A 26650-nucleotide genomic window follows, 5' to 3' on the forward strand; every position below is an offset into this window, starting at 1 on the left:
ACCCAGGTACTTGCTGTGTGTATAAGGCGAAGCACTCTTGGTGTGTATGCGATTATGTGTTGGGTTTCTCTCGTAACATCGCACCCTTGTAGCCAGTAGACGTAGTGATCAGCGAGTTCCACTTGAGTATAGCAGTTTTATGGCGGTGAACTACTGATTACTGCTCGTTCATATTAACCAACAGTATATTCTTTAGTGTTCTTGGAGAGCCTATTATCTCCTAGGGTCGACACACCTTCCTACACTATACTCCTTCAAGCGATTATTATGAAGATAAAACTTGAGGTTGGCGTAAGCACCTGGCACCTAGGTACTTTTGCCATGTGCAGTACATTAACTAATTAAACCGGGATGTAGTTGCTAATAGTTGCCTTACTCTGTTCTGATTGGGTCTTGTATCTCATAAACCAGTTGGGTGGATATATGACACTCGCACGACGCCCCGGAGTTAAGGAAATAATGTGTTCGGTTAATCCGTACCTAGGTAACTACGACTACTCTATACTATACACCATCCCCAAAGGTGTAAATATTGACCCATCGCTATTGGAACGATTAGTAAAATGCTTGCCTAAGGAGGATTATCGTACTAACTGTATCATACGGCCTAGATGAGTTGACAAATCTTAAGTCCGTACCGAGCCGAATAACATTCTTCGGATCTTTGTTGATTGTCGAAGCATGGATCTATCATGATCGTCAGCTAGGACTTTCTCAATCCTAGAGTCAAAGTCTTACCGTATAAGGCGTGTGCAGCACGACATCGCCGGCCTCATAGTCCGTAACCAGCCATCTCCGTCCGTATACTTTACCGAAATCTTTTGGACCGTCTGCCAGTAAGCCCCCGCTCATCATGTTCTTATTGAATGCGTCCTTCGCCTCAGCCTCTGTCAGTCCTGTCTGCTTAGCTCGGTCATAGAAATCCTTCTCCAACTCCCGGCCAAGCGTGTGCCCATTCTCCAAGTAGATCAAGCCACCACCATCTAAGGAAATATCGCCCATGGGCACCCATGCAGTCATGCTAGTATCTTCGCCGTGACGGAGGAAGATCTGGTCATAATGCACGCCAATTGCTTTATTGTGTGGGGTGTTGTTTCTTAGGAGGGACCTAGTCAGGCCGAGAGTATTTTCTCCCCACCCCGTGAGACTGGCGATGAAGGAGCGCAATGCCGGATGTTTGCAGAACTCGTCCTTATACCAGGGCTCTGCGTGGGCTTGCAGAGCGAGGTCGACGAAAATGCCACCACGCGGGCGCCCATTGCCATCTGTAGAGCCAGCTCCTCTATTGAACATCAGCTTTTCATAGCCTATGTGAGGTGTCTTGATACCAATGGGTCTTGGCGATCAATCAAGAATGCACAACATCCACGAAGTACGTTACGAAATATTAAAATATTACGCACTGACGATGATGGTGTTAGCAATGGATAATAAGAAGTTGAATCAGTTAATTCGGGTTACGTACCATTCCCGGGAAGTCCAACTTGTCCTTGTTACCGTCAAATACACCCTCAACCGGGAGTGTCCCCGGAGCAAGAACTCCGCTGGGGGCTAAAAGATTAAAATAAGCTTCTCTGGCTTTGAGGACATCATCGCGAGGGATGAGGCCCTTCAGAAACAGATAGCCATCCCGCTCGAAGCGCTGACGGAGGTCGTCTAGGGGTTCGGATGGGGACGAAGGTCGGAGGAAGCCGACTTGGTCTTCATCGAACAAGCCATCGTTGACGTAAAGAGGAGTTGAAGGGGGTGGTGGCGTTGCAGCATGCGGCATGATTACACGTAGATAGATAAAAAAGTGTATAATTCTCGTTGATAAAAAAGTCTGTATTTATATTGAAGGCCGGTTCTTTCGATGCGATATGAGCAAGACTACACCTACCTAAATAGAATAGGGGAGACCTGTGTGTAAAAAAGATGAATATTGGATGGACTCCGCAGGGTAACACAAGTTCCGGCTTAACTTCCGATGGCAAGAGGAGTCGGATATATCCGATGAGCCATCAGGAAGTTGACCTACCCGATAGCCTGCCGTTGTCGGCAATGGTGAAGGATCATGACTTCTGATTGGCTTGGCGTTCTACCGTTGGGGTCAGGATTCGAGTTTTCGGCGCTTTGATATGGCGAAAATACTCGACTGGACGCTGATCTTAGCAGAATTGGGATGTAAGTCAAGCATCATTACCGGGGAATTTAGCTCTTTTGATCAGCACCCCAGATCAATTCTTGCATCTTCCCCATATCCCCCACAAAGTCGGCGGGGGGGCTTCTGTTCTCCACTGCTATAGCCATGATTACCTAGCATGGAGTCAAGGTGTAGATGATAATCTCTTCGCTTGTTACCTTGCAAAGCCCTTTCCCTTAGGAGTAATCCTTGTCAAATACCTTCGAGTATATAATAGTTCTTTTCTCTTGTTTGACTAGTTTTCTTGTTTTTCCCTCTTTTTTTCGCGACGCTATGCTTTAGAAAGGCGCATCCAAGACCTTGAAAATGCTCGACATCAAACAGACTAAGCCGATTCGTCGGGCGGCCGGCGAAGTAGGAACTCGCTCTGCGAATCTTCGCTATGTTTATCTTCTCACTGCCTTCGTCTCCATTGGCGCATTGCTGTTTGGCTATGGTAAGTCTCAGGCGCACCGAATATACTCATCAGCCGCAGGCTAATTGCGATGGGCATAAATAGACCAAGGAGTTATGGGCGTTATCGTAGCGGATGCTAGGTGGAACTCCTTAATGAGGCCGGCCAACAGTTGGGTTACCGGAGCGGTAGTCTCACTCTACGATATTGGATGTTTGATAGGCGCACTGTCTATCGGATTCCTTGCCGACTACTGCGGTCGCGAACGGACATTATCCATCGCATGTGCTGTTTTCGTCGTCGGCGCTGTACTACAATCTGCATCCTATAACATCACTTCAATTACAATTGGACGAGTAATTTTAGGATATGGTGTTGGCACATGCGCTGGTGGTGTTCCTCTCTACGTTTCTGAGATCGCTCCAGCCAAGCTTAGAGGCCGAATTATTGGAATTGAGCAAATGATTCTGTGCTTTGGTGAATTAGTAGCTTTCTGGTTGAATTATGGATTCAACTTTCTGGAGACTCCAGACTGGTGGCGCATTCCGCTTGCCATCCAAGTTATCCCAGCGGTCGTTTTAGCAATTGGTTGTTGGTACTGGGTACCGCCCAGCCCCCGCTGGCTGGTGCAGCAAGATAGACACCAATGCGCTCGCGAAGTACTTGCTCGACTTCATGGTGATGAGGCTGCTGATCGACAAATGGCTGAAATAGCTGAAGAAGTCGCATTCGAAAAGGCCGTGACTACAGCGACATGGGGCGACATGTTCAAGCCGCCAGTGTTACGAGTCACGCTACTCGCAATGGGTGTGCAATTCTTCCAGCAAATTACGGGGACCAATTCAATTCTTTACTACACCGTAAGCATCCCACTTCCTCTATCAGTGTTCTCATACTGAGAATTATTAGCCATCACTCTTCGAACGTGGAGGGATCACCGACCCCAAGACCGCGAATCTCGCTACGGGAGGTGTCGGCATTGTCTTATTCGTCTTCGCTTGGATCCCCATCTTCTTGTTCGACCGCCTGGGCCGCAAGGTATGGTTGCAGATAGGACTTTGTGGAATGTGCTGTGCGATGATAGGCATAACTGTCCTACAATGGCACGCTGAAGGTCACCCTGGGGACAATGGGAACTACGCAATTGTCGCTTTCCCCTACTTGTTCTACGTATTCTTCAACATAAGTTGGGGAGTCGGAAGTTGGACTTATGCTACAGAGATTTTCCCGGTCATGTACAGGGCAAAGGGTAACGCGCTCTCGACTGCGAGCCTATGGCTTAGTTGCTACGTGGTTGCGCAGGCGAGCCCCCCTATCGCATCAGCTATTGGCTGGGGTCTCTACATCATCTACTCTTGCATCTGTGTGGTAGCATTTGTGTTTGTGCGATACGCAATGGGTAAGCATAGAATGAGTTCACCTTCTTCTAGACCTAATACTAACATCTTTTTAGTGGAAACGAGAGGCAAGACACTAGAGGAGATGTCTGCGCTTTTCGGTATTGAAAGCACATTGGCGAGGAGGAGTGGGGTAGAGGTTGATGGTAAAGGGGGAGTCGTCCATATTGAGGAGACTACTAGAGATGAAGGTAGCTGAACTTCGGTTTCGTGTCAACATGGCCTCGTCGCGGCAACCTAAGTTGGCTTATCCTAGCATAAATGACTACCTCTTACTGGTACAACCGTAGAAGATAAGTCAGCATCTATAAGTCCCTCTCTGCACCTAGGATAAATGGCACAGCGAATTGGGGTAGTTTCTCGATTAGCTAAGTAGGGCAGCTGTTGAAGCAGTCTTTCTAGCTAAGTATCTAAGGGTGTGGAGTGAAGTCTATATACATGGGGCAGGTCAGGGAATGAAAATAGGGGCTAGATAACGGCGATGATGAGAATGGACAAGGCCTATATACTCAAGAGGCTCAGTGGCATGGGAATGACAGTAGATCTCCCAACTCGATAGTTAAGCCTCCATTGCTGCTCCTCCAATCTTGATCTATTAAAGCAGTGCTCCTTTTCGTAGTCTAGAACGAGCAGACATCGATGTTAACTGGCGAACCAGCCTTGCCCCAGTCCCAGCTAGGGTTAAGGACCGAGACATGGCGCAAATTGTCTCGAGACCAAAACTGGTAGTCGGAGTTGCGGAAGTCGTTAGCAGAGTTAGGAGGGCAAGTGTTCTTGAAAGTGGTTGTGTGCCAATCAGTGTGCGCGGAGTGGTGCCATTTTCCAAAGTAGACCTTCGCGTGGTCTCTGTTTTTCTGGCCCCAGTTCGGCCAATCGTCATCGCTAAGCCTCAAGATTAGTATTCCATTTAACTCAGTTAGACGAGCTTGGAGGATACTCACCCGTCAAACGTGTCGTTGATATCACCCCAGTTGATCCATGGGTGACTTCCGTCTACAATACCATGTTAGTGATCTATGTATAGACGGGACTAACTGGAAAGTTACGTACCTTGCTCCATGCCCATGTCAGATCGGGTCCAGCTTCCACCACCTTGGTCGTTGAAAGCAATCACAACTCCTTCCCAATCGCTCTTGTGGCCGGTATCCTTCTTGAAGTATACGTAGTAGATGATCTTCCACTGGTTACCACATTTCACAACGTTGTAGTATGTTGGAATATGGTCGAAAGGCTCTCCCGGGATATTTCCATACCAGGTGTTGGAACCTTGCCAAGCTGGCTGGGGAGGGCAACCGTTTCCCAACTTGTTGATGTTGCAGTTGTCAGTATCTACACCGTTCGTCTGGTGGCCCTGGCCATCTTCTGCCGCTGAAGGCATACAGGTTCCGGAGGCCATATACCACATCGGAGCAGCAGCTTGGGCGGCAGCAATCCCACTGTTCTGCGAGAATGCGCTGTCGGAGATAGCATTGTTTGCTAAGACGTTCTTAGCGCCGAAGAGGAGGGCTGAGCTGATGAGAGCGGTGGTCTTCATGGTGAAGGGTGGTGTGAATCTTGTCTGTGATGGAAGTGTTTGGTTTCGGAATGGTATTTTCAACTCAGGAGAAGAATTGAAGGCTTATTTATGTAGAAGCATGCTTGGTGGTCATGTTCTAAGCGATATTGTGGATCTTCATAGTTCAACGTCGAGTTTCCTTTTATGGAAGCCTGCCATTATCGTCTTACTCGCTTTAATGCCAATATTGTTATTAAGATCGGTCGTAAGCGACATGCTTATATACCTAGGTACATATCTTGAAGAGGGAAGGGGGGTAGTTTGAGGCAACCAATCGGCTTCTGGCATTTCCATCAGCTATAATAAGCTTATGAAGGAAAGTCAATGAGAAAATCCACACTTATTAATAACTATAAGTACTATTTGTGAGTGCGTTACGAAGTTGATATATCATCAAGTGCGTAAATCGATTTTCAATGGCATTAGGTTTCGGAGCGGTCGAGAAAGGGATCCCTTCGATTTTGGCTCCGCAAGGAAATGACCATCTTCAATGGATATTTTGGTCACCGACGGATCAATACCCTAGTTGACTCTCTGGATAGGTACCGCAAGATTTGGAGACTAGAAATGATCGTCGTATTGTTTAGAAGAACAGTGGAACAACTCATGATACTCTCGCGAAGATGGCGTCATCAGAAAGGACGACTCAAACATATCGAATCAATTTTTCAACTTTTTGAAGAATTAGCCAATGGACATATTACTAATATTACTCTACCTATCCCAGCATACACGCTTTCCGCCTTGTCGACAGGTTAAGCGGTTACCTGGAAAGTCGTGGTAACATCACGAGGTTACATTTCGCCTCATGTGTCCCCTATTTGAGAAAGACGCACCGAATATATAGGGAAACTATCGCAATGTAAGCAGCCATGAACCAATGGGAATTCGTATCACCTTAGCTTAACAATAAATATTCCTCTTGCTCGCTGAAGCAAAGCCCGCAACAGAGCTGATTGCCACCAATATTTCACGAAAATCTTTGTCAGATACTTATACCTTGGTAGATATCTCATGATGCATTGTCGGCGACAGATTTACGTTGATTAATCATACTATAACCATATTATTAGAAGAATTACATGCCATACGCTAGTCAGTATCTTAGGCTATCGGTATGCCAACTCTCATGACAGGTGGTGAGCCTAACTCCACAGGTGTACTGATATTTGAAGGTAGGTAGACGATAACACGACACCTTCAGGTCCAGCGTAAACTCACCACCAAGTTATTAATAGGGATGTTTATAATTGGATCAGTTGGACATGTTATAAAAAATTCAGCGATATTATAAAATCGCTGTCGCAGCAGCCATACCCTTCTCTCTTACGAACGTCAGCTATATTAGCATACCAATAGTTTGGTGAACGAACGTTCTAATATCCTATGAGGATGGTTAGTGTGCTGCTGAAAGTCCAGGCGGTCCCAGCGCTGAGGAGTTAGTTGAACCAATCGCATTCAAGGACGCCTTCTAGACATAAGTTGAATACATGTTAAAGGCGCTAGGATGCTAAACCTCAGACCTTGACATGGAAGGGTACCTGACATCTAAGGGACTGATTAGCGACTAGCCAGGATATATAAGGTAATGGCAGAAGGTAGTTCTGCATCTAGCATCTCTTGTAGCTGTTAGTCTCTTATATGAGGTTCGTGGGCGATTCCCCAATAATATAGTTATCGTTTGGCAGGATACGGTGGGCTGATTTGTGAGGTTTTATTCCGATTCGGGGATGGTATAGTCGAGTAGCCCTGATGCTAGATCCTTGAAAATGCGTAGTGAACACTAGTATTGCCGCACCAAGAGCTCTAGCGACCCAGTACAGTGGGTTTCCCCAGCCTTACCATGCCCGTAATTTAGGGATCATAGCGTGTAGGAAGGGAATACCCCTGGCGGTAATGCACGCTATTGGTTGGGAAATGTTGGACCGGGCCAGGCGAGTCTTTCTTCACGTACTTTAGGTGGGAAGAGAAAAGGGGCGAGAGGGGCAAAGGTATGGTTGAAACTTGATAAAGACTCCCATCGAGATTCAAAATGGGGCCAATTCCGCACCGATCTGATTTCTCGGCATTTTGTCGCCAATATGGTCAATTTTCGACGACTTTGACCATTGTCCGAAAAATGAACAAGGTTGGATTTTAAGCATCGGGTTCGGGGACCATAACGACGAGTCGCATACGAGTACAGAATGTCTAGAGTCTGAACACTCTACGGGGAATATCATTAATCATGGCCGAAGAGTTGCTGGTAGACCGTATCGGAATCTACAACAACCTCAACGACCCGGTACCGTCATGGAATCGCCCGGGAGTTATTGCAACTGTCTCGGCTTCTATGCTCGTGAGTGGGATCACACCGGCTAGGCCTGAACATTTCTAATGCCGATATTCATCAGTGTATTTCCTCAATCTGCGTCTTTTACCGTCTTTATATTCGACTCTATGTTATTCGTGCTAAGGGTTGGGATGATCTCTTCGTTTTATTTTACCTGGTAAGGAAGAATTTTCGAAGCAGCGATTGATACACAGCTGACACTACTCAATTAGGTGACAGGATTAGTCGGTGGAGTGGCACTCTGCGTTGGTTAGTAGAGTCGATATCGATATCAAATCCCTGGAATAATGTTAACATATTTGTAGCTCCCCAATATGGACTGGGCTCGCATTTTGTTAAGCTCAGCTATAGCGACATGCAATCTTACTTGAAGGTAAGAAGGCGGCAAACTGGTATCCGGGATAGTCCGACACTTGTCTAACAATAAACTCTAGGTCTTTTATGTAACGAATGCCTCTTACACGTTATCGGCGACCTTGATCAAGATTTCTCTCCTATTCCAATACCTACGCGTTTACCATGGCGGCATTATGCGAACAATGTGTATCGTGATGCTGGTCGTTATTAGTCTCTGGGGCGCTACTTATTCTTTCATGGCCTGGGTACCTTGTTTTCCCATTAGGGCCTATTGGAATTTGGAGATAGAGGCGAAGTGCTACGCATTCGGGTCCAGGAGCGCCAACGACTTCTTCAAGACCTATGTGTCCCACACTGCGGTCAATACGATCTTAGACATGATCGTGTTTGCCCTTCCTGTGCCGCTCTATTTCCAACGGGATGCTGTCCGGCGGACGAAACTCGGATTGATTGGGTTAATTATTATGGGCGCAACGTAAGCAAAAGCTCTAGTGTTCTCTAATGGTTGACTTACCGACGATTTTCGATAGTGTAAATGCTCTAACGATATGGCGGCTCGCGACAATTGTGGAACATAGGGCGGCAACAAACCCGACATTTGATCCGACGTGGTACGGCCCTATCAGTATCATTCTTGGGGCGCTGGAAGTCAACATAGCCAGTATTTGCGCATCCGTTCCGATATTCTGGCCACCACTGAAAGCTCGGCTGGAAGAGATATTTGTGACTAGAGAAGTTACTATTACAATGAATAGGCGGTCCAACCGATTCTCCGCCGATGGTCACGATACAATCGAACTCCAGCGAACTGTTAGCGAGGAGCGAGGAAATAGATGGAATAGGTGCCCAAGTAGAACAGGCAGTGAGTCCAGTCAGAGCCGGTTGGCTGAACTTGCTCCGGTAGAAAAGAGAACACAGCACTATATGGACGATTTTATTCTAAATCAAGTCGATCCTCTCAGGAGAAAGGGTGCCTTCGTCGTGGAGTCGGAGATCATGTCGGATGGTCTTAGGAGACAAAAGTCGAAGCGAAATTCGCGAAATAAAGGCGATAGATAGACGATAATAATCAATTGAATCAAAGTAGTTGCTTAATTCACAACACTCGTTATTTTGATCGATATTGAACTGATGACTCTACCTGAGCTGCTAGGTACCTTGGTAGATGCCTAGGTAGATGGGGGCTACACCAAACGGATCGCTGCATCGGACCTAGCCGTAATTAAGCAGGTTTCAAGAGGGTGCCCTTTCGTCACACAGCAGTAAGATCAGACGGAGATTCGGATGATATCCGCGCTCACGGTGGTACAGCAGCGCCACCTAAGTAATCGATTGAAATGGGAGGTTGGGGGGAAGTGTAGGAATTCAGGCGACGAAATCGTGTTTGATGAAATTCTATTAGCCTACCTAGAACAAATGATTTGATACTAAAGTACCTAGAAAATCAGTATAGATACAATTGGTTTGCAAAATATCTTGGGTTCATAACTCACCACTCGCTAGAGAAGTCTTACGCTACCTAGGATGAGCGATGTTCACAAGCAAACGATGAATTCATGGTGAAGTTGTTTCTAGTTAGATTGAAACGATTAACGTAGTTAAAGAATTGTGTAAAATGAAAGCCAACTCTTGTCAATTTGAGGGTGGAGATTCCTTGGTATAAACGGACCAGGGTGCCATGCATTAGGTACATAATGGTTGTATGTAACATGAACCTATGTGTAACCATGAATGCATAAAATCCCTGTCAACATCTGATAAGAGATAGGAAGAGGGATCCCGGAAGTCAACGATTAGGTAGTGCCGATAACCAAGGGAAAAAAAGAACGTGGAGATACACACTGTTCCTTCCTTCAAAACACTTACTTGGTCTTGTGCAGTGCCGCTAAAGCGGTAGGTCTCACCCGACTCAAGGCTTATTAGACAGATAGTAGCAGCATCCTTAGGACCTAAGATATTTAAAATACCTAATCTAAGAAACTCCTTCTAGTTTCACTGTCTTCATTTCCTTCTTTCCTAAAGCAAAGCTCTGCCATGTCTTTACATCTTCACTTTTGCTTTTCACGATGACACAGCAATACTATATGTTACACGAGAAACAATATGCCCCACCCCCACATGGGCAAGTAAAGAGACTATCGCGATGGGGGAACTGGAAATCGATAACCTTCACTACACTTGGGTTTCTCTCGTTAGCATTATTTCTCTGCCAACTAAATGGGATACGCATAATAAATCATCTTTTCACAAACTCCAAACCAGAAAAAGCAACTTTCACTGATTGGAAGTGGAGTGAAATTGAGCCCAGTAGGATTTTGCAATGGCACCGCTGCTACAATGACAGCTATGATTGCGCAAGGCTGGATGTACCTATGGACTGGCTCAACCCGTCCGATGATCCCCACGACCGCGTTATCTTAGCTGTTATGCGTCTAAGAGCCACTGAACTTGACGATTATAAAGGACCTATCTTCTTCAACCCCGGCGGGCCTGGAGGTTCTGGTGTATATGCGCTTGATAACCGTGGTGCTCTTTTGCAGGTTCGACTTCTATTAATATTATTCGCATAAGATCCATTTCTTAATAATTTTATAGACCATTGCGGGTAAAAACCATGATATCATCTCTTTTGATCCAAGAGGTATCGGCGCATCTATCCCACGAGTAGATTGTTGGCATTCCGAGGAGAAGAGCCGGCTTTGGGAACTTCAAGACGTTGGCGTGGTCGATTCACACCCGGGCGTTATTTACGATGCTTTCGCGCGGGCAACCGCTTTATCTCAGGTTTGCGAGCGAAACATGAACAGCTCCGGCCTATTGTCGCATATAAGCACCGCCTCGCATGCGAGGGATCTGCTTGAAATCCTACACCAAACAGGCCAGGAAAAGCTGAAGTATTGGGGCTTCAGCTACGGGACAATTTTGGGCGGTGTAAGCCTGCAGACCCCAAGACTGAATGATATTTGGTCGTCAGCAACACGAATACTCGTAGCTGCCATTTCCACGCACAGCCCCTTAATAAGAACTTGCTAACGTTGCATTAACTAGGTATTCGCTGCGATGTATCCTGATAAAGTTGAGAGACTTGTGAGCGATGGTAAGAAAGAATATGAAACTAGCAATTCGATAGAACTAATGAGTTTTTGTAGGTAACGTGGACTACCGAGAATGGCATCTACATTCATACATCAATTTTCTCCACGATACCGACAAGGTTATGGAAGCATTTTACAACTTTTGCTATAAAGCTGGTCCTTCAAACTGTGATTTCTACGCTTCATCACCAGCAGCTATAGAACAACGTCTAGCAAACCTACTGAAGCATATTCGAGAGCGCCCGGTCATCGTACCAGCCACTGAGTCGGGGCCGGATATGCCACAATTGATCACATGGTCGCATCTCAAGCGACTTATCTCTGCTGCTCTATATAGACCTATCTTCATGTTCAAAAACTTTGCCAAGGTCTTAAACGCTCTTGAGAATGGAGATGGTATACCCTTTTACGAATTCGTCAAATCAGAAGATTCTACTCCATCAATTTGCTCGATCGAAGCAATTCCGCCGAACGTCCCAAGGTTTGAAGAAGGGAATGCCGATGCTTTCCCCGCGATTCTGTGTGCCGATTCGCCCCAGATCGAAGACACAGTCGAAGATTTTGCCGACTTTGTCGAGAAGCTTATGAGTATCAGCTCCGCAGCTGGAGACGTCAACGCCCTTTTCAGGATAGCCTGTGTCGGCCGGACTATCAGGTCAAAGTGGAGATACACGGGTCCATTTGAAGCCAACACGAGCCATCCCATCCTTTATGTGGCCAATATAGCTGACAATGTGACACCCCTCATCAGCGCAAGGAATAATTCGCAAGGGTTCCCAGGCTCAGTCGTCTTGGTACAGAACTCTTACGGCGTGAGTATATTCGTTTCTTAGTTCCACATGTTCGTGAGTACCAGGCTAATCTAGGTACGTTTGTCATACAGCACACCAGTCTCTCTGCATCTTCAACCTGTACTGCTGGATATATCCGCGCTTACTTCCAAAATGGTACTCTCCCAGAGCCTAGCACGGTGTGTGAGCCGGACTACCACCCATTTGACGACGTGTATATATCAGCTGGGGATGAGTTGTCAAAGGCAACTTACCAATTGACAGGGTCGAGGTGGGGTTTCCCGCAAAGGCTTGCGCTATAATTATGATGTATACATGATATTATGATGTTATCTCAAGAGGCGATTGATTATATCTTTCTTTCGGCTACTTACTATATGTCTTACTTCCAGGTATGCTAGGTAGACAAGTGGTAAAAATCCATCAAAATAACCCCCCAAACCGCCAATATTACCGGCTCCTGCCGATCTACACCTCCGCTATCCATCCCCCATACATCATTCCACGAGATTATTCTTATCACTACCAACTCATTAGCAAACGTCTACTATTCCGCAGAGTTTTAAGCACAAATACTTACGGTAATTCAAAATTGGGCATAAGAAGCGATCCGATGAGAGCCGCCGCGGAAGTACCCACGGCCGAGTAGGTGATGTATTTCATCACCTCCGTGAACTATTGCCGTGTCAGCAGGTTGCAGAATATGATAGATAGTCAACAGCAACTCACCGCAAGATTGACGGCCATCCGGTCGGGCGTACCCCAATCAGGAACAACACCCGTAATCGAATTTGCCAACTCGGCAACCATTTCCGCGGTCGCGCCATTTCCCAAGTATCGCCACAGTTGAGTCTCTATTAGGCCAGTGTAGATGCCGCCTGCAATACATGACCCTACACTACTCCCTACGAAGGCGAAACAGACAACTAGCGCAGTCATCTGTGGCATTTCTGCATGGGAAACAACGGCTTGTGCTGGGATAAGAAGGGTTGAGCTGACCATACCGCTTCCGATACCTTGGATCAGTTGTACGACAAAGATCTCTGCGATGCTATTTTCGGAGCCACGGAGTCGAAGCATAACGCCGTAGCCGACTAGTCGTACGACCGCGCCAAGTACGCAAACCCATTTATAGCGCCTGGTCTTGGCCATCGCTAATCCGGCAAGAATACCGACAAGGCATTGTGTTACTCCGTTGGTATCTTGGGTTTATCAGTACCGATGGCTCATAATGTAGATCTTTTGTGTCCGAACTCACAGGTGAAGAAAGTAGCGTCGCGAGCGTCCAAGCCACGCGCCACTGTTACCCAGGCATAGATATACGTATCTGCGACCCCCAAGACTTATCAGCTTCATACATTGAAAGAAAAGCTAAAAATATCCTTACGCGTCGCAGAAAATCCAACACTATCCAGCGCTATAAGCAAGCAACATAAGAATATGGTGTGATTGGCAAAATAGTGAGGGGGCACCACAGGATGCTTCGCAAGGTAATGCTCGTAGAACGGAAGAATAATCAGTAGCACAGCACCAAGTGCTATTAGCACATCAATCCATGGCGTTTTCCAACTAGAAGGCGTCGTAGCAGCGAGTGTCATTGGAATGAGTAAGAGAGCAAGGCCACCACTAAATAATATCACGCCGCCGAGATCGATCTGTGAGCAGAATTCGTATACAGATATCTTCGCTCGGGGTGCAAGTCCCTCTTTCTTTGCTCGGATCTGGTAGTATAACAGAGTAGTAACGATGAAGCTCGCGCAGAATGGCATAATGATGGCAAGCATACCAATACCCCAACGCCAACCGATTCCTGAGGGTGCTGTTACGCTGTCGACAATGAAGGCGGATACCCACGGAGTGATCAGAAAAGGCCAGAACGAAAGGCCAATGCCGAATGCTCGGTATCGGGCGGTGGTCAAGTCGGCAATGACGATATCATTCATCAGGTTGGTGGCTGATTGACCAAACGCGTAGAAAATAGAGCCGGCAGCGTAAGCGTTAAACGCTTTCGCCGAGGCCATGACGATGTAGGATAGGATGTAAAAACTAATAGCGATGAGATATGTGCCGCCGCGACCTATTACATTGGACAACTTGGCGATGGGCGGTTTTGCTACTGCGAATATGATTGTCCCAGCCGTGCTCAGGGTTGCAATCTTGGAAAGTTCCTCAAACTCAGACGATGCATAGTTTTTGTAGATGTATACGGTGCTATTGTCGATTTCACTATTTCGGTTTAAAATCAGTGGACTCGGTTCACGAAAGCTCACTTTTGGTGTAACCTACTACACGATCATGATCAGGCATAAGCTACAGACGTTAGCTTGGTCATCTCAGGCGCCATGAAACCAATATGGCTATAGAACCTAGCTTACCCAGCGATGACAAGCCATCGGCCTTTTTTACCCCAGATGGCTTGGGCAGCTTCAATTGTCGTGGTACCGGTCTCAACAGGAACACTACTTATTGCATGCTTCTCTGTATCAACAGTGGCTTGCTCCGCGTTAACCTCATCAATTTCTTGTTCATGATGCAGGGGGACATTGACAGGTTTACTGGTTGGCGGTTCATCGAGAGGCCCAGCACCAATTGCTGTTAGTAGAAGCTTAATGACGGACAACATAGCCCATAAGAGTATGTTGGTATCGTATACCAACGACTTTGGACATCCAAGATGCACGGATCGATGTGAGGACGACAGATCTTACATACTTATCTACCCAGGTCGGCAGGGAGCAGATTAAATAATCATTTAAGCAAACATTTATTAACATGGTAATGCCATCCACGCCACTTACATAAGTATGATAGCTGCGAGTGTACCGGTGTGAGCTAATTGCTTAGTATCGGCTCACACGAGCCCGCCATCTAATGTCTCGGACCTCCTCTCGTCGCCTAGACCGTGTTACCTACCAAGTTCCCACTTATAGCTTATCTCGTATATCTGAAGGACTTTGATAGGTATCGGAACGGTTGTCTTTCAGAGGTAGTATTTGTTATCATGGCCTTCGGATTGGAAGACGTAGTGGGGGCATCGTGCAGGGGGGGGGCAAGTCGGGGTAGGCAAGGGAGTTAGATCTGCTACGTATGGGAGGATTCAGCTGTGGGGAGATAAGGCCGTAGAGAGGTCGTAGAGTATAGACACTAATTTTACTTAGCGGGTGCTATTTGTAAAAGTGAGCGTCGCTTATCTCATATTCCTTTTCAGTCCGCTCGGGGTGAGATGCCTAGATTTCGGCTCGGTAACATCGGGTTACAAACATCGACTTACGCTCGCGCTTTTCCAACTGCTCCTTTCGCAGAAATGTGCAAAGCATCATTAGGTATGAAAAGACTTGTATGCAACCTTCAGTTCATCTCTCAGGGGTAATGGAGTAGGATATCAGCGATATACAATTATGAGCGACGTTCATACTAGACGATTGATCAAGTAATAATCGTGTAACGTAGGCACATTCCCTAAGAGACACATATAGCGTTTTATTTACAACTTAACTAATACACCAAGTAGTGCGTTTTAAACGTCTGTTTTGACCTCCGAAGTCGTGGTATTTCCTCCCTTGGTAACAGCCGGCTCCTCGTGGTGTACAACTACCTTTTCAACGGCGTGAACAGCTTCATCGGCTAGAGCCTTATCTTCAAATACTACGAAATCAGATATGTTAGCTTCAGCTTTTCACCCTCAATTCCCCTTTGGGGACAACTTACAGAATGCCAGTTCCTCCAAGGTTCTGCCAAAGGTTTCTGGGAACATGAAGTAGACGAATGCAATCTCGAAAACCAGGAAGCAGCAATAGGAGATGAGATAGCGCCAGCTCACGTTCGCGAGACCTATCGGGTTGACGAAAGTGGTAAAGAAACTGGCCATGCGACCGAATAGCTGGAAGAATGCGATACCACGCGAACGTTCAGCAAAGGGCCATAGCTCGACCAGATAAGCTATATGACTAGTTAGTAACCGTTGCAGGACGATGCGCTCTGAGGTAATTATAACTCACTATAAGTCAGAGCGTTATATCCGATGTTGTAGCAGGGCGAGTAGGCAAAAATCCAGAATATCGTCGCGATATTCGCCCCATTATTAGGATGTCCAGACTCCTTTCCAGTAATGGCCCTCTCCATACTGATGGTCCATGCGACATAGACACACAATAGGGAAATTGTGCAAGCAAGATACATTTGGCGTCGTTTGAACTTCGTGACCAGGAATGCGACACAGGTACCGCAGACCAATTGCCAACACGCGCTAGCGACGTTGATTTGTTGCTTGAAGACAGAGTCGGTTTTGCCAATCATGGCGAGAAGATCTCCGAGATAGTATGAGATGAGCGTATTGCCGGACCATTGAGTGAAAAGACCTAACATCTGTAGCAAGGAGGGTTAAAAGGAGTCGATAGATGAATCTTCGAAGATTTAAAGGGGTGTGGGATTAATCCACTTACGCAACTAATCAACATGCGTCGACGCATACCAGATGTGGCCACCAGATCAGCCCAGGACCTCTTAGAGTGCTCGAGTTCGATACTGATTGTTGTCTGAATTTGCGCAAATTCGGCCTTAACAAATTCGGATTCACGGTCGCCTTCCGCGTGATATTTGACCAAGATGTCGTAGGCCTCCTCTACTCGATCTTGCTGGACTAGCCACCTGGGGGACTCCGGAAGGAAGCTTATCAGATCATTAAAAACCGCTATGAATAAGGGTAGCATTTTGAGACTTACAGGACGAATGCAATCTGCACTAATGACGGACACATTTGAAGCCATGAGGGAATCTGCCACGCCATATTGGTTGCAATATTATTGGTTCCGAAGCAAATAGCTGCAGCTGTAATCTGACCAACGAAGTACGATACGTTGAAGAGTGAAGTCATCACAGGTCGTTCCTTCGGGTACGCTAGCTCACCAATTAGGGATGAAGCAGAGACGATACACGTCGGAATGCCAAATCCAAGAATTAGGCGAGCTACAACATACATGCCGGCTATTATGTCCATTAGTAAGGCCATGAAATTTTGAGACGAAGAACTATCCGAGGGCATACCATTAACAGAGAATCCCTGGATCAGAGCTCCGATCACCATGATAACGGAACCTCCCAAGATCGACCATCGACGGCCAAATTTATCATTTACGATACCGATAAATGGTAGCGATAGAATAGCGCCAAGCGAATATGCGGCGGCAATAATACCTTTGAGTGATCCCTGAGGGTTTCCGAAATCTTTTCATTTTGTCGTTAGCAAAGGAGGTGAATTCGCAATTAGGCACCTGAGGAACCGGTCTAGAACTCACATGAAATCCATGAAGGCACAATCTGCAAGGCGTTGATCATTTGCGAGTCAAATCCAGACGTCAACTCGATTCCCATACATGTAGGGAAGAGTAGGAAGTAGAGGAATCGTAGGTTGGGCTTCCTGAACCATTTGACCTTGTCTTCGTCGGCGAGACGTGTGATAATAGGATCGGCCGCGCCCGACCCAGTAGCTCCTGCACCACCCATTGTTGTTGACTATTGGTAGGGGTAATGGTGAAGGTGGCGATGATATCCCTGAGCGAAACGAGTAGGAGCAATTGGGCGATGATGACTTTTTAATCGCTCGTTGTCACCCCTTTCGCCATAAAGGTCAAGAAAGAAAACGAGCTGCGCCGCCGGATCATATAGTTCTGGTCCGACATAATGAAAGTCGGCAGCTGGTATTGACGTGACTCTCGTCTAGCACCTCTTACGTTTGCATTTCGTTTACGGGTCCAGGCTCCGTCCGGGGTAAAAGGACAGGGGTTGCCACGAGAGTAATCCCCGAGCTTCTCGAAACCTGGGGTCTTCTCGGTCTGTTATTACCCCATGGGCCATAAACCATCCCGCAAAGCATCTCGGATCTAGCCCATTTTTGCTGACGCCAAGGCGCCGTCTTCTAGGCCAGAAGCTGGTCGGGGTTCATGCCACATTGGAATAGCGTCTTAGCACAAAACCAAGCCAAATCCTTCCTATGATCACCCCAATCGCGAAGTCTCAAACATATTCTCAAGCTCAAGCGGCCCAACCGCCAAGGCGGAATTGAGGAAAAGAGTGCCGAAAAATATGTCGCTACTAATGGCTGGGTCGTTTGCTTATGGCTGTCAATACCAACGGCATCGAACTAATAACATAAAGAAATATCTTTCATTTATGAAGGAGGGGAAGTCCAACGCCGCGTGACAATACACGCGTCCCGGCGACCCGGTCTTGCTTAGTTGCAATGAAAAGCCTGGACCACATACACGGCGTAGTGAAGGGCAAATATTGTAGATGAACCCCCGACCGTGGTTGCTGTCTTCGTCAGCAGGTGAAGTTCACGAAATAATTACTTAGTATCAATTCTATATTATATGCATAGCATCTTGCAGAGCCCCAGATCTCATATTATGGATCCTTTCAGGCTAAATTCCGGGGCTCCAGAGTGTCGGTACACACCAAGGTAGTCATCAAAGGAAGGAATATTGCATAAGATTAGCTACTAGGTAAGAGTGTCGAATAGGACTGGGCATTATTCCACGTACCTGTTTACCAGATTCATTGTTGTGGTCCTCAACTCTGTGAATAACATAGATATGTAACCAAATTTTCAACTAAGCCTAAGTCGAGGATATGGACATGAAAAAGGTACAATATAGATTACATAGCCAAAAATCCTCGTAGTTTATTATACAGTTCCATGGACTCCCACGCTATGCAGTATCTATGATACAAGGTGGTTTATATTATTCCTGCCGTTATTCTTCTATCTGCCTGGCCTCGATAAATGCTGGACAGCAGCCATCCACTTTTGTTCGTCATTACTAAATCGATTAGTTGAGGGTATTGCTAAAATAAGGAAACCCTTTCGGAATTATAGACGACTTACCGATCGAACCTCAACAGTTTCCCTAGCACTGGTACTAGTTGCGACCGTACTTTCTCATCTTTCACCTCAAGGAACTGGAGAAGGATGGTCTTCAGGTACATCGTATCTGGACCGGTCGAACCTGTTGTGACGGTAGTCCCGCTCATACCGCTACGAGTAGAATCCATACTAGATCTTCCACTGCTCGCGACATTTGGTGTACTACCACCACTGCCATTGAACCTAGCCTTGAGGTTCTTCAGTTCCTTGTTAACCCTTTCGTAATGTCCCCTAGTCTCGTCCAACAGTTTCCGCAGATCCGCGCGCTGCTTCTCTACGTCGCGGACTTGTTGTTCGGAGGCGTCTAGAGCTGATCGCAGATTGGTAACCGCCGCGCGCATATCGTCTACTTCGGCAGTTGCCTTTTCTTCAACCTGCTCAAGTTCTTCGCGCCGGCGACGCCATTCTTTCTCGTGGGCCTCTAACTCGTCCTTCTCGCTAGAAAGCGTTCGAATATCACGTTCGAGCTCACGAACCTTGCCCTTCAATTCCTCAGATTCTCGAGCGCGGCGTCGAGCAAGGGTGGATAACTCATCCTCAATCCGATCGCGCTCTTCAACGGCTGCTTCCATTCGCGCGCGCATATCCCGTACCTTCGCATCCGCTCGCTCGTCGACGTCTGCTAACATGCGGCGCATTGTTTCGCCTTCGCGCGTCCTCTCGGAAAGATGCTTCTGTACTTCTGCCAGCTCCTCTTCTAGGGACTCTGTTTGACCTTGGGCTTCTTTGAGTTGAATAGATAGCTCTGCAGTTTGGTCGCGCATGGAGCTTAGGAGACCTTGGGCATTATTATACTGCTGTGTCTTTAGCTCCACTTCTTCTCTAACGGCATTCTTCTCTTTCTTTAGCCTTGCAACCTCATCCTCAAGTTGCTTCACCTTAGGGCGAAGCGTTGTAAGTTCGGACTGGAGAGATTCTAGTTCGCGACCAGCCTTCTCAGCTTTGGCGGAAAATTCTATTTTCTCGGCTTCAGCACGGCGATAGTCTCTACCAGCCACACGTTTCTCGTCCTCAAGTCTAGCCCGCGACGTCTTTTCGGCGGCCAATCTATCATTAAGTAGCTTCGCCTCGGATTCACGCTCAGATCCTAGTCGCTGAACTCTAGCAACTTCAGCCTTAAGATCTTTCTCGCGTTTCTCGAGTGTACGGATCTCATTTTGCTTAGAAGCTAACTCTTCCTTGGTGGTTTTCAGGAGAGCAGATTCCTGTCGTAAACTTCTGAGCTCAGGCTGTGCCTTAGTAAGAACTTCGCGCAGATCTGTAAGGTCCTTGTAGCGGCTCTGGGCCAGCTGTTGGGCAGCACCTAAATCTGACTGTAAAGTTTGAGATTTAATCTTTAATTCGTCAAACTCAGCTTTCATGGAATCGAAATCGGTTTGCAACCTGGAACTGGCTTCAGTGTTGGTTGTAAAAGTAGCAATCTCTTTCTCAAGCTCTGCAATTCGAGAATTCAATACTCTCTTTTCAGATTCCAGATTCTTGATCTTCTCTTTAGCCTCAACGTGGCTACGCCCAATTTCAAGGAAACTGTCCCGCACATTTTCGAGCTCATCTTGGAGGTCCTCCTCGGATTTCCTCTGCTTGGATAATCGCTCAATCTGGGTATCCTTCTGGGTGATTTCATCCTTTAATTTGGCTACTTCGGATTTGAGAGCCTCGGTCTCAGGACTTTCGAGTGGAGATGGCGGAGCCTGCTCGGAAGTCTCGCTTGTAGCTGTTTCCACGGTATCGACCGCGGCACCAGCCTTCTTCTTTTTCTTGTTCTTCTTTTTGGATCCTCCGGTTGCAGGCGTAGTTGAGGGGACCGCTAGTGATCCTGAAGTAGGTGTTGGTGGCGGTTTTGTGGTGGATTGAATCTGTTTGTTTAGTTGTTCGAGTTTCGCCTCGCTCTCAGATTTTGACTTCTTCAGTAAGTCAATCTCGCTGGTGAGATCGCGTACTTTTGTTTCGAACAAAGACTTTGCTACACCTAGCTTCTCTACCTCCGCGCTCAGCTCCGTATTCTTGACAGTTGAGCTCTCAAGCTTCGATTCCTGGTCTTTTGCGGCAGACGCCGCCTTCGACGTTTCTTCCTCCAGCTTAGCCTCCAAGCTTCGTAGTTGCGACTGAGCTTGTTCTAGCTTCTCGGTGAGAGATTTGATTTCGTGGTCTCTGGCATCCAATTGGGTCTTCATCGAATCCTGAACAGCGGCCTTATCTCGGGTTTCGTTCAGTTCTCTCGTAGCCTTCTCGAGACTTTCCACTAAACCGGTGCTATTCTCCTTGGCTACCGCCAGTTCTTCCTTCAAGTTGCCAATATCAGACGTAAGCTTAGCAATCTCTTCAGACTTCGACGTGACTTCGGCTTGAAGTTGGGGAATCTCGTCATCATAAGAAAACATATCCTCGCCAGGCTCGTCGACGACCGTCGGTTTCTGCTTTGGGGAGAAAACGCCTAATATGGAAGAGACAGGTGATTTGCTTGTGGAAGGTGAGGTCGCTTGCTTCGTGTCGTCTTCGGCCTTCTTCTCCTCCGAAACCACCTCTGTCTCGTTACCTATTCGCGCTGGTGCCTCTTTGACCTTGGCGGCTCTCAGAGAAGCAGCTTCCTCTCTCAGAGCGACTAGTTCTTTGTCTGCATCTTCAAACTTCTTTTTGAAGCTGTCTTTTTCGGCCGAGACGCGCTTAAATTCCTCCATGACCATGTCGCCTTTTAGATTTACCTGATTCAGGTATTCGACGAGGGCAGCCGGATCTTTTATAGTAGTTAGAGGGGTACTCTCACGTAAGGCCCGTTCGAAAGGTTCGATCGAAGTGGCCCGGCCGTGCGCAATTCGGTATGATCGTAGTAGCTCTGCGGAAAGAATAGAATATGTTAGTGGCTGGTGGATGAATCCCTAGGCGCAAATGAATTACCTGGATATGTGGCCTCCAATTTTTCTAATTTTCTGAGCTTAGTCTTCACATGAGGTGGAAGCTCCGCCGGCGCAGGGGATAGTGCATCCTTAGGTTTCTCGTCCAGGGTATTATTTGACTGATCCTGAGTTTCGCCGTTCTGCTCGGTTGCGTCGCCACCACCATCTTTCTCGTTGTTTACTACGGCATCTCTGCCAGGCTTTTCTGGTAGCCCTGATGTAGCATCGGCATCTTCATCGTCAAGTACGAAGGCGGCTTCGAAGACGGCTGGGTCGGGATTTGTAGCACCGTCACCATTTGTTTGATCTTGACTCGGCCTCTTAGTCTTCCTCCTAGCGGGCGAGTTGGTGCTATTCGTTCTCGAAACGGATCGTGGGCGTTGACCAGAAGCGGAGGGGGAATTAGACCTCTGCTCAGCCGCGACGCGTTGGCGAGCCTGCTCTTCGGCAATGCTCCGATCGATAGCACCTTTTATTCTCTGCGTAAAGTATATAGTAAGAAGCCAGATACCTTTATATGTATTCGATTTCGAAAAAGTAAACGTACGGAAAACATGGTGGCTTGAATGAACCACCTTCCAAGGCGTCGATGATGGATGCGACAATTAAGGAGCTAGAAGCGAATATCGCAGCCATGCGAGTTGGAGAAGACTAGAGTGGAATACCATGCAAAACTGATTTATTTTGGCGTGGTAAAATGGACAAACGAAATGAATCAATAATACAAATAAAAGTGAAAATGAAGAAGCTGAAAGTTGAAGTTGTTTCTTGTAGGTTTTCCTAAATTAAGTACAGCTAATACAAGTATTAGAGTTATCTAACTTCAACCATTCGAGGCTCGGTGGTCGCTGCGCTGCGTATCTATGTTAACTGTTAAATGTTCCTTCCGGTCGGCGTCTCAAATTTGGGACCAATCAGAAGACAGGCTTGCGTGTTGAAGAGCTAAAGTTTCATTATGTAATCCGTCTCTTGTGCGTTTCGCAAGGTATAATAGGTGGATACAGTGGATACAGTGGAGACCTCTATCCAAACCTTGACAGGTGCTACGTATGTACCTATTTCGTAACCTGCACATAACTTCGACAGCCAATGAATTTCTCTCGTTAGCTTCTTTAATTGCTTCACCTGTCATGTCGTCACATCTGTCATCAGGTCTCAACGCCCAGCTCGCCTGACCTTGAATAGTGGCAGTACCTCTTTAGAATTCCCTTGCAATAGGGTATTATAGTCACTGCTACACTTCCTGTCACAATCAAACCTATCTCTCTTTTGTCCACCTCTATTTATTTGCCTAGTATTTATTCATTTATTCATCTTTGGACAGGTATCCTCTACAATCATTATTATTACTACTACCATCGCCGCGACTTATTTCCTTTCATCACAACCCGCCATGATCCATAGACGGTAGACCCGTCTTCATACCGAAATTATGGTGTCTCTTTGGCCTTGGAAGGTATGTTAAAGGAGAGATGCGACCCCGTATATATGTACAGCTACGTACAGATAAAAGAAAAATTACTAACTAACTACGTCCTCAACACCAATAGGGCGATGACTCTTCCCCTTCTTCCTTTGAGAAGACACTCTCAACCCTTTCCAACAAAATATCGAATACCCAAGCACAACTCGATCGACTACGATCCAACTCTCGCCGAATCAAAGTACTCTGGACCCTCTACCTCGCTTTCGCCTACCTTGTATATGCTATCGTCTTGACCCTAGTAGTAGGGTGGAAGAATCTTGGCCCGTGGGAGTGGACTGGAGTAGCCGGTGGCCCTGTATTGTAGGTGGTTACTCTTCCAGATCCCGTTCTATAAAGGAGATTTACTAACGCAAATGATACAATTTAGAATCTATCTTATAAGAACTCTGACGAATGCCTACTTCAGCTTTCGCATCGAAACGGTAGAATCTCGCCTAAAGGACTACAAAACCGATCGCACGAAAACGATTCAAAAGTTGAAGGATGCTACCAAATACGACTCCACCCTAGAGTTACTCGAGAAATATGGAGGATCAGGAGAAAAGCGAAACCAGGCGAAGAAGCAAGACGGGAGCGGTCAAGGCCATGATCAACAATTAAGAGCACCCGACAAGAATGGTCGACCAAGTACAGCTCCCGAATCGCCAGGCGGAAGAATCAACATACCTCCCCCACCAACCGCCAACATTCAAAGACCGCCTTATCTTGCTGCTCCAGACGCCGCCCAACATCACCTAGGTCCCAACCCTTTGCCGCGTCGGCACGTGTCTTCACCAGTTCAACAATACACAGAAGAGTTCGCCCCTAATGCTGGACCTCTTCCCCATCCTTACCCCCAGTACGACGTGCACCCGGGTCCACCCCGTTGGTACGACCGCATCATGGATCTTATGCTCGGCGAAGACGAGATGGCCCCGAAGAATCGCATGGTACTAATATGCAAAAAATGCCGTCTTGTTAATGGTCAAGCACCTCCAGGAACAAAGTCTCTAGCAGATTTAGGGACGTGGAAATGTATGTCCTGTGGAACATTAAATGGAGAAATAGATGAGGGCAAGAAGATCATCCGAGAAGTACTTGGGTCGTCAAATAAATTAAATGTCGACTCGAGAGCCGAGGATAGGGATAGTGACCTATCCAGCGACATAGTGAAAGTCGAAGATGATAGCGAGGGTGTCCACGATACCGACGGTGAAGAGAGACGATCGAGTCTCAGACTTCGCAATAAAACGTCACGAATGGTGCCATAATTCATGTATTGTCATAATATACTACTTATTTACGGCCTGTCTCCATATGCTGTATCCATCCTTTCAGACAAGCCCAATCATGATATGTTTTTCCGCCACCAAATTTTGGTGTCCTCAATATTAACACTCCGGAGATCGAGACGCAGAGACCTATGCTAGACAAGCGGCAAGCAGGAGCAAACAGTATAAGAGCCAGAATGAGAGGTAAGAGTAGGCCTGTCACAGAAAAGGGGTATGACCCTTTGCTGCCAACGAAGCAACTGCCATCAAATCCCGATCTACGTATAACGCGTGTATGTGCTATCCATCAAACATATCCATACTACCCAATACATAGCTCGTCCCCCAAATACGCACCCATTCATCGCATTCAGGCGATATTTGAGCGGAACCTTCCTATTAAGTGAAGCACCTACCTACCCGCCCGAGCAGGTATGATCGTACACCTTAAGAAACCGGAGCTCATCCTTTCAGTTCTATGATTATTCCTAAAGAAGTCACCGCCGACGCCCGCCACCATACTAGCCATAGAATTGCCTTATGGCAAGCGGTCCTAGTCGCCCGTCGCCGGCAACCATCTTGTTTCCAATTGCTGTTACCCCGTGCAACCAAGAAATCCGAAGAGCAGTTTCCTCAGCACCTGTTCTTTTTACGGACCACCGTTTCTTGCTGGTGATAAGTCACTCAAACGTCCATAACTTTGTAAGTCCCCTTAGTTCTAGATTGATGCCCTTGCCCTTATTCTTTCCTCCGAACGACCTCCCGAAATAACTCTTAACAACCCTGCGTTCACTAAATTCCAAGGCAATTTCTAACGTTCCCTGTAAAGAGGCCACTTACCTTACAACGATGCCTCAAGGGAATGTCGTCCCGCGCAATGGGTGCCGCCAGCACGACCGCCCTATCTGTCCTCTTTGCCTCTTCAATTGCGAGAGCGCCTCGCCAGATGATTTGCCCGAAGTAGCACAAGGTGCTAAATTATTCATTGCGCACCCTTCAAAACTCCTATTCTCCTGGTCAACCAAGCGTCCAGACTATCAACTCCTTAAAATCTTATCCACCTACCCAGACAGCAGAACCGAGGATTGCATCGCGGTGAATGCTGGTTGGTACCCTCTTCTAGTCCCAATGTACGATGAGCAAGTTCAAGGAATCAAAATCCGGGACCGATTTCGAGATCTACGTTTCGTTAGATTCAAGGTACCGCCTAGTAGTTCTTATAGCAACGAGATGCATTTAGTGTGTACTTATTGCAAGATATGTCAACTTACATGGTTGAAACGAGTTGCTTGCCGGGACTATTACTCTCACCCTTGGCACAATACCATACCACCCCGCGAAGCCACCAAGAATAGTCTGAATCAACGATCCTTAGTAGTCAGTATCGACGGTGCTATAGCCAATGGAAAAGGCACCGACATAGCAGGACGAGGTGTTTACTTCGGTGAGGGGTCTAAGTACAACTATTCCGGACCAATATGTTTGACCTCCGCAAGAAAGGAGGTTGCCGACTTCTACGCGATCCGACAAGCCCTGGCGATTGTGAAAGACGAAGTCATCCCCGACTGGTTCGAGAACCCTAAGCTACACAAGGAAACAGTATCCCCGAAAAATCTGCGACTCATCATTGCCAGCGATGTGAAGCCGACCGTCGAAATATTCACCACTCAAATCAAGAAGTGGATTTATGTTCCGAAGGAAGGCGCTTACCGTAACATGAGAAACGATGTCATTAAGGATAGCGACGTCATCCGAGATATCGAGCTACGAATCGACGCGCTCGCGAACAATACACCTAGTGTCGAAGTGGTTTGGTACCACGCCAAGAAGAATTTCACTTTGGGAGCTTCTAATCTAGCAAAAGCTGCTTATTAGTAGCAGTGACTCGGCGATATATAAAGATGGCGAAGATACACAAATGAAGCCTAAGTAGATCGCTCCGGTTTGCGATTGAGGCGGCAGTCATACACGCCCAATAAGTAGTCACATAGTACC

At 46.9% G+C, this 26650-nt stretch overlaps 10 protein-coding genes across 10 annotated transcripts; 5 read left to right on the forward strand and 5 right to left on the reverse strand.

Moving 5' to 3' along the window:
- Nucleotides 1-181: 181 nt before the first annotated feature.
- On the reverse strand, nucleotides 182-1967 carry F4822DRAFT_388379 (uncharacterized protein). The gene is made up of 4 exons (XM_051456888.1): nucleotides 1462-1967; nucleotides 739-1277; nucleotides 595-687; nucleotides 182-543 (listed from the first exon to the last, which is right to left on the reverse strand). The coding sequence occupies exons 1-4, from the start codon at nucleotides 1769-1771 to the stop codon at nucleotides 505-507; spliced, it is 981 nt and encodes a 326-aa protein (XP_051317537.1). The 5' UTR covers nucleotides 1772-1967; the 3' UTR covers nucleotides 182-504.
- Nucleotides 1968-2488: 521 nt separating this feature from the next.
- On the forward strand, nucleotides 2489-4172 carry F4822DRAFT_436001 (putative sugar transporter; the record flags this gene model as incomplete). Its single annotated transcript, XM_051462259.1, has 4 exons — nucleotides 2489-2618; nucleotides 2682-3436; nucleotides 3486-3975; nucleotides 4030-4172. The coding sequence occupies 4 exons, from the start codon at nucleotides 2489-2491 to the stop codon at nucleotides 4170-4172; spliced, it is 1518 nt and encodes a 505-aa protein (XP_051317538.1).
- A 210-nt stretch (nucleotides 4173-4382) lies between these two features.
- Nucleotides 4383-5773, reverse strand: F4822DRAFT_104895 (uncharacterized protein). Its single transcript, XM_051452370.1, has 3 exons — nucleotides 5024-5773; nucleotides 4915-4966; nucleotides 4383-4855 (listed from the first exon to the last, which is right to left on the reverse strand). The coding sequence occupies exons 1-3, from the start codon at nucleotides 5505-5507 to the stop codon at nucleotides 4594-4596; spliced, it is 798 nt and encodes a 265-aa protein (XP_051317539.1). The 5' UTR covers nucleotides 5508-5773; the 3' UTR covers nucleotides 4383-4593.
- A 1982-nt stretch (nucleotides 5774-7755) lies between these two features.
- On the forward strand, nucleotides 7756-9276 carry F4822DRAFT_436002 (uncharacterized protein; the record flags this gene model as incomplete). The annotated part of the gene is made up of 6 exons (XM_051462260.1): nucleotides 7756-7866; nucleotides 7922-8017; nucleotides 8073-8109; nucleotides 8166-8233; nucleotides 8295-8692; nucleotides 8748-9276. 6 exons carry the CDS (start codon nucleotides 7756-7758, stop codon nucleotides 9274-9276), a joined length of 1239 nt encoding a protein of 412 aa, XP_051317540.1.
- Nucleotides 9277-9988: 712 nt separating this feature from the next.
- On the forward strand, nucleotides 9989-12611 carry F4822DRAFT_105003 (alpha/beta-hydrolase). The gene is made up of 5 exons (XM_051452372.1): nucleotides 9989-10757; nucleotides 10813-11148; nucleotides 11266-11314; nucleotides 11367-12124; nucleotides 12196-12611. The coding sequence occupies exons 1-5, from the start codon at nucleotides 10284-10286 to the stop codon at nucleotides 12403-12405; spliced, it is 1827 nt and encodes a 608-aa protein (XP_051317541.1). The 5' UTR covers nucleotides 9989-10283; the 3' UTR covers nucleotides 12406-12611.
- Nucleotides 12373-14937, reverse strand: F4822DRAFT_104982 (MFS general substrate transporter). Its single transcript, XM_051452371.1, has 7 exons — nucleotides 14479-14937; nucleotides 14390-14413; nucleotides 13491-14329; nucleotides 13362-13430; nucleotides 12833-13305; nucleotides 12684-12778; nucleotides 12373-12625 (listed from the first exon to the last, which is right to left on the reverse strand). The coding sequence occupies exons 1-7, from the start codon at nucleotides 14724-14726 to the stop codon at nucleotides 12601-12603; spliced, it is 1773 nt and encodes a 590-aa protein (XP_051317542.1). The 5' UTR covers nucleotides 14727-14937; the 3' UTR covers nucleotides 12373-12600.
- Nucleotides 14938-15620: 683 nt separating this feature from the next.
- Nucleotides 15621-17605, reverse strand: F4822DRAFT_424991 (general substrate transporter; the record flags this gene model as incomplete). Its single annotated transcript, XM_051460259.1, has 7 exons — nucleotides 15621-15748; nucleotides 15812-16042; nucleotides 16102-16468; nucleotides 16546-16771; nucleotides 16825-17086; nucleotides 17147-17326; nucleotides 17398-17605. The coding sequence occupies 7 exons, from the start codon at nucleotides 17603-17605 to the stop codon at nucleotides 15621-15623; spliced, it is 1602 nt and encodes a 533-aa protein (XP_051317543.1).
- Nucleotides 17606-21794: 4189 nt separating this feature from the next.
- Nucleotides 21795-22796, reverse strand: F4822DRAFT_105172 (uncharacterized protein). Its single transcript, XM_051452373.1, has 2 exons — nucleotides 22467-22796; nucleotides 21795-22398 (listed from the first exon to the last, which is right to left on the reverse strand). The coding sequence occupies exons 1-2, from the start codon at nucleotides 22473-22475 to the stop codon at nucleotides 21880-21882; spliced, it is 528 nt and encodes a 175-aa protein (XP_051317544.1). The 5' UTR covers nucleotides 22476-22796; the 3' UTR covers nucleotides 21795-21879.
- A 163-nt stretch (nucleotides 22797-22959) lies between these two features.
- F4822DRAFT_388407 (uncharacterized protein) lies at nucleotides 22960-24843 on the forward strand. Its single transcript, XM_051456889.1, has 3 exons — nucleotides 22960-23375; nucleotides 23470-23705; nucleotides 23773-24843. The coding sequence occupies exons 1-3, from the start codon at nucleotides 23352-23354 to the stop codon at nucleotides 24653-24655; spliced, it is 1143 nt and encodes a 380-aa protein (XP_051317545.1). The 5' UTR covers nucleotides 22960-23351; the 3' UTR covers nucleotides 24656-24843.
- Nucleotides 24781-26530, forward strand: F4822DRAFT_441046 (uncharacterized protein; the record flags this gene model as incomplete). The annotated part of the gene is made up of 1 exon (XM_051462821.1): nucleotides 24781-26530. The coding sequence occupies exon 1, from the start codon at nucleotides 25505-25507 to the stop codon at nucleotides 26528-26530; it is 1026 nt and encodes a 341-aa protein (XP_051317546.1). The 5' UTR covers nucleotides 24781-25504.
- Between the last annotated feature and the right edge of the window lie 120 nt (nucleotides 26531-26650).

This window comes from Hypoxylon trugodes, assembly GCF_022578975.1.
Source record: "Hypoxylon trugodes strain CBS 135444 unplaced genomic scaffold F4822scaffold_2, whole genome shotgun sequence".
In the NCBI taxonomy this organism is placed as follows: Eukaryota; Fungi; Ascomycota; class Sordariomycetes; order Xylariales; family Hypoxylaceae; genus Hypoxylon; species Hypoxylon trugodes.

Excerpts from the sequence above, each read along its gene's own strand:
- F4822DRAFT_104982 (XM_051452371.1), bottom strand. The coding sequence starts at position 14,726 with ATGTTGTCCGTCATTAAGCTTCTACTAACAGCAATTGGTGCTGGGCCT. Across the intron at positions 13,431-13,490 it reads TGTTGGATTTTCTGCGACGC|ATACGTATATCTATGCCTGG; the intron begins GTAAGGATATTT and ends TGGGGGTCGCAG. Across the intron at positions 13,306-13,361 it reads CGACGCTACTTTCTTCACCT|ATACCAACGGAGTAACACAA; the intron begins GTGAGTTCGGAC and ends GATAAACCCAAG.
- F4822DRAFT_388407 (XM_051456889.1), top strand. The coding sequence starts at position 23,352 with ATGGTGTCTCTTTGGCCTTGGAAG. Across the intron at positions 23,376-23,469 it reads TGTCTCTTTGGCCTTGGAAG|GGCGATGACTCTTCCCCTTC; the intron begins GTATGTTAAAGG and ends CAACACCAATAG. Across the intron at positions 23,706-23,772 it reads GTAGCCGGTGGCCCTGTATT|AATCTATCTTATAAGAACTC; the intron begins GTAGGTGGTTAC and ends GATACAATTTAG.
- F4822DRAFT_105003 (XM_051452372.1), top strand. The coding sequence starts at position 10,284 with ATGACACAGCAATACTATATGTTACACGAGAAACAATATGCCCCACCC. Across the intron at positions 11,315-11,366 it reads TGAGAGACTTGTGAGCGATG|GTAACGTGGACTACCGAGAA; the intron begins GTAAGAAAGAAT and ends GAGTTTTTGTAG. Across the intron at positions 12,125-12,195 it reads TGGTACAGAACTCTTACGGC|CACACCAGTCTCTCTGCATC; the intron begins GTGAGTATATTC and ends TTTGTCATACAG.
- F4822DRAFT_104895 (XM_051452370.1), bottom strand. The coding sequence starts at position 5,507 with ATGAAGACCACCGCTCTCATCAGCTCAGCCCTCCTCTTCGGCGCTAAG. Across the intron at positions 4,967-5,023 it reads TGACATGGGCATGGAGCAAG|ACGGAAGTCACCCATGGATC; the intron begins GTACGTAACTTT and ends ATGGTATTGTAG. Across the intron at positions 4,856-4,914 it reads ATCAACGACACGTTTGACGG|CGATGACGATTGGCCGAACT; the intron begins GTGAGTATCCTC and ends CTTGAGGCTTAG.
- F4822DRAFT_388379 (XM_051456888.1), bottom strand. The coding sequence starts at position 1,771 with ATGCCGCATGCTGCAACGCCACCACCCCCTTCAACTCCTCTTTACGTC. Across the intron at positions 1,278-1,461 it reads GGACTTCCCGGGAATGGTAC|CTGGCTCTACAGATGGCAAT; the intron begins GTAACCCGAATT and ends TCAATAGAGGAG. Across the intron at positions 688-738 it reads TGCTGCACACGCCTTATACG|ATCCATGCTTCGACAATCAA; the intron begins GTAAGACTTTGA and ends CGATCATGATAG.